We start from the raw sequence: 10,630 nt of genomic DNA, 5'->3' as shown, positions 1-10,630 counted from the left end.
CCAGAGGTCCGGACAACATGCCCTCCGATTTGACACACTGAACTATATCTGAGAAGTAGTTGGTGAACCAGGCGAGGCAGTCATTTGAGAAGCCAAGGCTATTGAGTCTGCCGATAAGAATGCGGTGATTGACAGAGTCGAAGGCCTTGGCCAGGTCGATGAAGACGGCTGCACAGTACTGTCTTTTACCGATGGCGGTTATGGCGGTTATGATATCAGCATGGCTGAGGTACACCCATGACCAGCTCGGAAACCAGATTGCATAGTGGAGAAGGTACGGTGTGATTCGAAATGGTCGGTGATCTCTTTGTTAACTTGGCGTTCGAAGATTTTATAAAGACAGGGTAGGATGGATATAGGTCTATAACAGTTTGGGTCTAGAGTGTCTCCCCCTTTGAAGAGGGGGATGACCGCGGCAGCTTTCCAATTTTTGGGGATCTCAGATGATGCGAAAGAGAGGTTGAACAGGCTGGTAATAGGGGTTGTAACATTTTTTTTGGGGGGGGGGGGGCAAGTTGCTGCAGGGGGTGCTGAGCTGTTGGCTGGGGTAGGGGTAGCCAGGTGGAAAGCATGGCCAGCCGTAGAAAAATGCTTATTGAAATGATCGATTATCATAGATTTATCGGTGGTGACAGTGTTACCTAGCCTCAGTGCAGTGGGCAGCTGAGAGGAGGTGCTCTTATTCTCCATGGACTTTACAGTGTCTGTTCTTAGTTCTACATTTTTTTGAACGGGGCATGCTTATTTAAGATGGTGAGGAAAGCATTTTTAAAGAGCAACCAGGCATCCTCTACTGACGGGATGAGGTCACAAGTGTAAAGGGATAAAGAATATGTACATAAAGATATATGAATGAGTGATGGTACAGAACGGCATAGGCAAGATGGAGTAGATGGTATAGAGTACAGTATATACATATGAGATGAGTAATGTAGGGTATGTAAACAATGTGGCATAGTTTAAAGTGGCTAGTGATACATGTATTACATAAAGATGCAGTAGATGATATAGAGTACAGTATATACATATACATATGAGATGAGTAATGTAGGGTATGTAAACATTATATTAAGTAGCATTGTTTAAAGTGGCTAGTGATATATTTTTTTACATCAATTTCCATCAATTTTCATTATTAAAGTGGCTGGAGTTGAGTCAGTGTGTTGGCAGCAGCCACTCAATGTTAGTGGTGGCTGTTTAACAGTCTGATGGCCTTGAGATAGAAGCTGTTTTTCAGTCTCTCAGTCCCTGCTTTGATGCACCTGTACTGACCTCGCCTTCTGGATGATAGCGGGGTGAACAGGCAGTGGCTCGGGTGGTTGTTGTCCTTGATGATCTTTATGGCCTTCCTGTGACATCGGGTGGTGTAGGTGTCCTGGAGGGCAGGTAGTTTGCCCCCTCTGCTGGTTGAAGACAGCGGTGTATTTAGAGTGCAAGTTGGTCATGATATCTATGAGGGTGGTTATGGATTTAGGTTATGGATTTAGGGTTGTACCTGATAGGTTCCTTGATCATTTGTGTGAGATTGAGGGCATCTAGTTTAGATTGTGGTGTTAATTAATCATGTCCCAATTTAGGTCACCTAACAATACGAACTTTGAAGATAGATGGGGGGCAAAATTCACATATGGTGTCCAGGGCACAAGCTAGGGGCTGAAGGGGGTCTATAACAAGCGGCAACAGTGAGAGACTTGTTTCTGGAAAGGTGGATTTTTAAAAGTAGAAGCTGGAATAGTTTTGCATAGTATGACAGAACTCTGCAGGCTATCTCTGCAGTAGATTGCAACTCCTCCCCCTTTGGCAGTTCTATCATGTCGGAAAATGTTATAGTTAGGGATGGAAATTTCTGGATTTTTGGTGGCCTTCCAAAGCCAGGATTCAGACATGGCTAGGACATCCGGATTGCCAGAGTGTGCTAAAGCAGTGAATAAAACAAACTTTGGGAGGAGGCTTCTAATGTTAACATGCATGAAACCAAGGCTTTTACGGTTACAGAAGTCAACAACTGAGAATGCCTGGGGAATGGGAGTGGTGCTGGGGGCTAGAGGGCCTGGGTTAGACTCTACATCATCAGAGGAACAGAGGAGGAGGAGAATAAGGGTATGGCTAAAGGCTATAAAAACTGGTCGTCTCGTGCGTTCGGAACAGAGAGTAAAAGGAGCAGATTTCTGGGCGTGGAAGAATAGATGAAAGAATAGAGGCACCAGTTTAGCCAGGTGAGGTGACCGCATGTATGGGGGGGTGGAACAAAAGGTCTATCTAAGGCATATTGGGGAGGTCTAGGGGCTCTACTGTGAAATAAGACAATAATCACAGAGACAAAGACAATATTATGGCAAGAACAGCTCAAACAAGCAAAGAGAACTGACAGTCCATCATTACTTTAAGACATGAAGGTCAGTCCATCCGGAAAATGTTAAGAAATCTGGAATGTTTCTTCAGGCACATTCGCAAAAACCAACAAGCGCTATGATGAAACTGGCTCTCATGAGGACCGCCACAGGAAAGGAAGACCACAGAGTTACCTCTGCTGCAGAGGATACATTTATTAGAGTTACAAGCCACAGAAATTGAAGCCCAAATAATTGCTTCAGAGAGTTCAAGTTACAGACACATCTCAACATCAACTGTTCAGAAGAGACTTGCGTGAATCAGTTATTTTTGGTCTATTTGCTGCAAAGAAACCACTTCTAAAGGACACCAATAATAAGAAGAGACTTGCTTGGGCCAAGTAACATGAGCAAGGGACATTAGACCAGTGTAAATCTGTCCCTTGGTTTGAGTCCAAATTTGAGATTTTTGGTTCCAACCGCTATGTCTTTGAGAGATGCAAAGTAGGTGAACGGATGATCTCCGCATGTGTGGTTCCCACCATGAAGCATGGAGGAGGAAGTGTGATGGTGTAGGGGTGCCTTGCTGGTGACACTGTCTATGATTTATTTAGAATTTAAGGCACACTTAACCAGCATGGCTATCACAGCATTCTGCAGCGATATGCCACCCCTTGTGGTTTGCGCTTAGTGGGACTATAATTTGTTTTTCAGGACAATGACCCACAAATTAACGTTTAAAAAGGCACACCTGTTAATTGAAATGCATTCCAGGTGACTACCTCATGAAACTGGTTGAGAGAATGCCAAGAGTGTGCGAAGCTGTCATCAACGCAAAGGGTGGCTTTTTTTTAAGAATCTAAAATCTAAAATATATTTAGATTTGTCTAACACTTTGTTGGTCACTACATGATTCCATATGTTTTAGTTCATGGTTTTGATGTCTTCACTATTATTCTACAATGTAGAACATAGTCAAAATAAAGAGAAACCCTTGAATGACTAAGTGTGTCCAAACTTTTGACTGGTACTGTAAGTATTCACACCCCTGAGTCAATACAATGTAGAAGCACTTTGGTGGTGAATACAGCTTTGAGCCATCTTATGTATCAGCTTTGCACATCTGGATTTGAGGATTGTCTCCCAATCTTCCTTGAAGATTTTCTGGAGCTCTGTTAAATTAGATGGGGAGCGGCGGTGTACAGCAATCTTCAAGTATTTCCACAGATTTTCAATGGGATTCAAGTTTGGGCTTTGGCTGGACCATCATGGACTTTCACATTCTTGTTCCAAAGCCATTCCAGCATTGCTTTGGCTGTATGCTTGGGGTCCAGTCTAAGGTCGTTTGCATTCTGAAGTAGGTTCTCATCAAGGAGTTGCCTGTATTTGGCTCCATTCATTGTTCCCTCATCCTTACCAGTGTTCCTGCCGCTGAAAAGCATCCCCATAGCATGATACTGCCACAACCATGCTTCACGGTAGGGATGGCGTTAGACAGGTGATAAGCTGTGTCTGGCTTTCTCCAGACATAGCTCCTCATTCAGGCCAAAGAGTTACATTTGTCTCATCAGACCACAGAATATTTTGCTCTGAGTCTTTCACGTGCCTTTTTGCAAACTCCAGGCATACTGTCATGTGCCTTTTTCTCAGGAGTGGATTCCATTTGGGCACTCTCCCATAAAACCAAGATTGGTGAAGTGCTCTAGAGACTTTTGTCCTTCTGGCAGGTTCTGTCATATCAGCTAAGGAACTCTGTCGTTCTGTCAGAGTAGTCATTGGGTTCTTGGTCACCTCCTTGACCAAGGTCCTTCTTGCCTGGTTGCTCAGTTTGGTCAGATGGCCAGCTCTATGCAGAGTGGGTAGTTATATATTTTTTTCCATTTCCCAGTGATGGAGACCATTGTGCTTTTGGAAACTTCACTATTATTACATTTGTTTTATACCCTTCCCCAGATATATACCTCATCACAATCCTAACTCGGAGATCTACGGACTGTTCCTTGGACTTCATGGTATAGTTTCTGCTTTGACATACACTGTCAACTGTGGGACCCTAAATAGACAGGTGTGTTCTTTTCTAAATCTTGTCCAAACAATTTAATTGGCCACAGGTGGACTCCAATCAAGTTGTAGTGACATCTCAAGGAAGATCAAAGGAAATTGGATGCACCTGAGCTCAATTTTGAGTGTCATAGCAAAGTGGTGTGAATACTTATGTAAATGAGATATTTCTTCATTTAATTTTCAATAAATTTGCACAATTTAAAAAAAAACATGTTTTTGCTTCATCATTATAGAATATTGTGTGTAGATGGGTGAGAGAATTTTTTTTTTTAATCAATTTTGAATTCAGGCTGTTAAACAACAAGATGTGGAATAAGTCAAGGGGTATGAATACATTCTGAAGGCACTTTAAATACTACAAAATGTAGTAGTAGTAGTAATGTTGTATACTTACCTATGATCAGATTCCATGTTGTCTTCACTGTGTTTTTAACTGTGTCCTCAGGTTTTTCCAAGCTCAAGAGTAAAGATGTGATCCCAGTGGTAGTGATCAGCCTGGTCCCTCCCTTCTTAGTGGCTATCATTGCTTCCATGGCTTTCTACCTGTACCGTACCAAACAGCCCAGCAAGCAGCCCAAAGACTGGGCTCCCAAACGCACACACTACAAGGTGGGTGGAACACTGAAAAATATAATAGCTTCCAATTGGTTATTGTGTGTCCCAACTGGCACCCAACAACATAGTGCACTCCTTTTGACCAGAGCCCATAGGTCCCTGGTCAAAAGTAGTGCACTATATAGGGAATAGGATGCTATTTGGGACACAACCATAACCAACTGGAAGCAATTTATAAAAAGCTGTCAACTAAAATCCCCTATTGGATGGGTTGCTAAAGGCGACTTGATACATAACTACAAATATAGTTAATTCATTCATTCACCAGGCCTTAGACATCCCGGAGGGACTTAGTGGGGACGTCATCACCAGTGGTGAGGACTGCCATGGCAAGCGGTCAGCCATCAATGGCGACATCACCTCTGACATGTGTCCTGTCCGGGCCTATAACTTCAACCACAACATGGAGCAGCTGCCTATCCAGCTGGAAGCCTTGGTGGGGAAGGGTCGCTTCGCTGAGGTGTGGCGGGCCAAGCTCCACCACCAGGCCGCGGGTTCTCTGTACGAGACAGTGGCAGTGAAGGTGAGGGTTCTTACCTCTCCCCTGTTTTGTTTTCCTTCTCCCTAAATGGCACCATATTCCCTATGTAACGCACTGCTTTTGACCAGGGCCCATTGGGCTCTGGTCAAAAGTAGTACACTGTGTAGGAAGTAGGTTGTAATTAGGTACACATTTGTTTTCCCTCGCCCATAAAAAAAAATACTATTCTCTAAAGTGTTCTGGATGAATGAATACCTTATTGTCCATTTAGGGGAAATTTGTCTATACACAAAAACACAAGACATACAACACTTCACTTATGTGCAACACATATCAAAGGACAAACTTCAGACAGACATACACTGTAGATGAATACTGTAAGTGTGGGTTTGCTTTATAGTCCGTCTGTGTTTAGGAATCTGATGCTGTTTGGAATTAATTATTTGCGTTCCCGGTTTGTTCTGCAGAGTGGGGTTTTGAGTGTTGGCTGGACTGTACCATTTTATATTGGTCGTTCAGAGGGTGTGTGATGTCTTTATTGATGTGATATAACACTTTGATTTGATATTTGATTTGAAGATCTTCCCGTCTGTGGAGTACGTGTCCTGGAGTAAGGAGAGGGCCATCTTCTCTGACGCCAACCTGGAGCACGACAATGTGGTTAAATTCCTGACAGCAGAGGAGCGAGGGCCCTCCGGCTCCCCTCAGAGGCAGTACTGGCTGGTCATGGCCTATCACAGCCTTGGGAACCTGCAGGTATGTTTATCTTTGTCAGTGGTGTAAAGTCCTTAAGTAAAAATACCTTAAACTACTACTTAAGTTGTTTTTTAGGGTATCTGTACATTACTTTACTATTTATATTTTTTTATAGGGCGTACATATATTTTAGATATTTTTTACTTTACTCCACTACATTCCTAAAGAAAATCATGTACCATACATTTCCCCTGACACCCAAAAGTACTGGTTACAAACTTATCAAGAGAACATATCAAGAGAACATCCCTGGTCATCCCTCCTGCCTCTGATCTGGCGGACTCACTAAACACAAATGCTTAGTTTGTAAATTATGTGTGAGTGTTGGAGTGTGCCCCTGGCTAGCCGTAAATGTAAAAAAAAACGAGAAACTCGTGCTGTCTGCTGTCAGGGAAAAATTAAATACTTACCTGATTTGTTTGATATTAATAGTAAACGGTTATATTTTTAATTAAGAATAAGACTGGCCTGCTAATACTGAGTTTTATGGTGTCTATTCTAGCTTCCTGCAGTTAGTCTGGGCGTCTGGTTAAGGAAATGGGTTTTACTAGGGATAGCATTAGCTCACAATAAGTTGGTGATAAAAATCTAAAAGCTGGCATTCTATAGACAAGATGTGGTGTGTGTGACCCAAGATAGAGAGAGCCTGGAAGAGTTTAGAATGATGCCTCATTGTCTCATCTTCCTGGCATTTGTGAAACTAAGCCGTGTTGGAAGTAAAACAACATCCTGTGCAGATAACCTGGAGGTGGACCAAGGTGGCTTATGGGAACGGTAGAAATGACTGACTGAGCATTTAGGTGCTATATAAGATCTCTGTTTATTCATTATCAGTTAAGCTCTTGGCAACACAACTTAGTGTACGGTCAACGGTTTCATTATTGCAATAATTAATCCTTGTTGAATAAATATTATTGTTTGAATAATTGTCCAAGTCTCTATCAGTAGTGAAATTTCCACTACACTGGTTTGTTTAATATAAGGAATTTCAAATCATTTATACTTTTACTTTTGATTACTATATTTTAGCAATTACATGTACTTTTGATACTTAAGTAGATTTAAAACCAAATACTTTTACTCAAGTAGGATTTTACTGGGTGACTTTCACTTTTACTTGAATCATTTTCTATTAAGGTATCTTTACTTTTACTCAAGTTTGACAATTGGGTGCTTCTTCCACCGCTGGCCTTTGTTTTGTTTATTGCTTAGTTGATTGAGGCCAGGATCCAATCGAAGTGACGTGGTCAACAAGCGTATTGCATTTGACTTCTAAAAGTAATTTACGCTTAAGCCGATATCCGCAGCGTTTGTCATGAATGTGATCTCTGTGAACGTTGGAGAAATTGCCTTTAAAAGGCTAAAGGGCGACTTGACACAAAAATAGATTTCATTTATTCATCCATCCATTCATTTCAGGACTTCCTGGCAGGCCACGTGTTGAGCTGGGCTGAGCTTTGTGCTATGGCTGGGTCGGTGGCTCAAGGATTGGCCCACCTTCATAGTGATACCACCCCCTGTGGGATCCCCAAGGTGCCTGTGGCCCACCGCGATCTGAAGAGCAGCAACATCGTGGTGAAGAGCAGAAGAGAGTGTGCCCTCTGTGACTTTGGTCTGGCTCTGAGGCTGGACCTCTCCCTCACCGTGGATGACTTTGCCAACAGTGGCCAGGTAAGGTGGAACAGGTGTAATGTTCATTGTAGTCGCTAAGGGAACGAGGTATCAGTGTTCTACTCTAGCTACAGCAACTATAAAGTAGGCCTGCATGCTGCCTTCTGACACAACTACTGTATCTGTGAAAATTCTTACAGAAAATAACAATATATTAAATTGTAGAGTCCTGGTTGAATGCCACCTTAAATAAAAACTACGCTATATGAATGAAATTGTATTATAACGCGGTGCTAAAACCAAAATGATGTTTAATGTACAGATGTAGGATCTTAAAGTAAGCCACTTTGTTACAACAGGATAATAATGCTGTAGCAACAGGACATTTGAACTATTATGTGGATTATAAATAATGGACATTTCTGTTGGGATTGATACATTTTTCAAATGGGAAAATCAAGTCTGAAATTTCACAGGGGAAATTACAAACTTCAGAAGCATTTTTAAACCTCAAATAAACTACAAGTTTAAAATGTCCTGCATTGTAGGACAGTTCTCCTGCAACAGGGTGATCAAATGTATATCTACATCTGTAATGTCCCTGTCCCTTGTTGTCCAGGTGGGGACAGCTCGCTACATGGCCCCTGAGGTGTTGGAGTCTAGGGTGAATCTGGAGGATCTGGAGGCCTTTAAACAGATGGATGTCTACTCCATGGCCCTGGTCCTCTGGGAAATGGTGTCCCGCTGTGAAGTCATAGGGGGTACATTAAGCTATTCTGCTACGCTGATTCGGGGGAAACGTTTGTAACTCAGACTTTGATTAAAGTAACATAGACTGTGTAGAATATATGATAAATAACAAAGTGTTTACAGTGTTTCCTGTATTTTCATAGAGGTGAAGAGTTATGAGCCGCCCTTTGGCTCTAAGGTGTGTGACCAGCCGTGTGTGGACAGCATGAGGGACCTGGTCCTGAGGGACAGGGGCAGACCTGAGATACCCACCAGCTGGACAACACATCAGGTACACTGTGTTGTGTGTGCATGGTGAGGGAACTGGGAAGTCAGCACTCCTCTGCCCATTGAGGCCGGTATTAAATACGAGCGCTCTCGTCGATAATGCGGCTGTTGAAGGAAATGTTACCGTGTTTCCAATTGAGCTGCAGATGTCGGCTCAATTGGAAATTACGTTTAAATATGAAGCGTGCTGTAGCGAAGTTTCCAATTGAATCCCGGTCTGCATGATAACCTATGATAACAGTTTACAATCACATCAACTATAATTCACATTGGTTGTCAACAGGTTTGGGGTAAATTATATTCCAATTCACCCAATACAGGAAGTAAACTGATGGAAGTAATATATTACTTCCATCAGTTTACTTCCTGTATAGTACCCATCAAAACACCAGTCTCAACATCAACAGTGAAGAGGCGACTCCGGGATGCTGGCCATCTAGGCAGAGTTCCTCTGTCCAGTGTCTGTGTTCTTTTGACCATCTTAATCTTTCAATTGGAAAATTATACATTTGGATTAGCTAACACAACGTGCCATTGGAACACCGGAGTGATGGTTGCTATGTATATATATACATTTCTGAGCAATTTGATGTTATTTTAATGGACAAAAAATAGCTTTTCTTTCAAAAACAAGGACATTTCTAAGTGACCCCAAACTTTTGAACGGTAGTATATATATATATATATATATATATATATATATACTACTGAGTAGTACACAGCGTTCTACTACCGTTCAAAAGTTTGGGGTCACTTAGAAATGTCCTTGATTTTGAAAGAAAAGCTATTTTTTGTCCATTAAAATAACATAAAATTGCTCAGAAATACAGTGTCCACATTACTAATGCTGTAAATGACCATTGTAGCTGGAAACGGCTGATTTCTAATGGAATATCTCCATAGGCCCATTATCAGCAACCATTACTCTGGTGTTCCAATGGCACGTTGTGTTAGCTAATCTAATTGATCATTAGAAAACCCTTTTGCAATTATGTTAATAACACAGCTGAAAACTGTTGTGCTAATTAAAGAAGCAATAAAACTGTCGTTCTTTAGACTTGTTGAGTATCTGGAGCATTAGCATTTGTGGGTTCGATTACAGGCTCAAAATGGCCAGAAACAAAGCACTTTCTTCTGAAACTCGTCAGCAAAAACACCAGTCTCAACGTCACCAGTAAAGAGGCGACTGCAGGATGCTGGCCTTCTAGGCAGAGTTGCAAAAAAAAGCCATATCTCAGACTGGCCAATAAAAAGATTAAGATGGGCAAAAGAACACAGACACGGGACAGAGGAACTCTGCCTAGATGGCCAGCATCCCAGAGTCGCCTCTTCACTGTTGATGTTGAGACTGGTGTTTTGATGGGTACTATTTAATGAAGCTGGCAGTTGAGGACTTGTGAGGCATCTGTTTCTCAAACTAGACACTCAAATGTACTTTTCCTCTTGCTCAGTTGTGCCACGAGGCCTCCCACTCCTCTTTCTATTCTGGTTAGAGCCAGTTTACACTGTTCTGTGAAGGGAGTAGTACACAGCGTTGTACGAGATCTTCAGTTTCTTGGCAATTTCTCTCATGGAATAGCCTTTATTTCTCAGAACAAGACTGACGAGTTTCAAAAGAAAGTTCTTCTGTTTCTCGCCATTTTGAGCCTGTAATCGAACCCACAAATGCTGATGATCCAGATACTTAACTAGTCTAAAGACCAGTTTTATTCAGAACAACAGTTTTCAGCTGTGCTAACATAACTGACATATGACA

The 10,630-nt window shown here is 42.0% G+C and overlaps 1 protein-coding gene across 2 annotated transcripts in view; it reads left to right on the top strand.

The window, feature by feature from the left end:
- Positions 1-10,630, top strand: part of LOC115129607 (TGF-beta receptor type-2-like) — a 31,157-nt gene that overhangs the window by 13,620 nt on the left and 6,907 nt on the right. For both annotated transcript variants that reach the window (XM_029660159.2, XM_065018437.1), the window contains exons 4-9: positions 4,840-5,003; positions 5,278-5,532; positions 6,070-6,246; positions 7,666-7,917; positions 8,477-8,618; positions 8,751-8,878. In XM_029660159.2, coding sequence (XP_029516019.1) covers positions 4,840-5,003; positions 5,278-5,532; positions 6,070-6,246; positions 7,666-7,917; positions 8,477-8,618; positions 8,751-8,878 — 1,118 coding nt within the window. The remainder of the gene's footprint in view (positions 1-4,839; positions 5,004-5,277; positions 5,533-6,069; positions 6,247-7,665; positions 7,918-8,476; positions 8,619-8,750; positions 8,879-10,630) is intronic.

Source organism: Oncorhynchus nerka, linkage group LG1 (genome assembly GCF_034236695.1).
Source record: "Oncorhynchus nerka isolate Pitt River linkage group LG1, Oner_Uvic_2.0, whole genome shotgun sequence".
In the NCBI taxonomy this organism is placed as follows: domain Eukaryota; kingdom Metazoa; phylum Chordata; class Actinopteri; order Salmoniformes; family Salmonidae; genus Oncorhynchus; species Oncorhynchus nerka.
The sequence above is the reverse complement of the archived record's forward strand: the minus strand, read 5'-3'. Positions and strand labels throughout refer to the sequence as shown.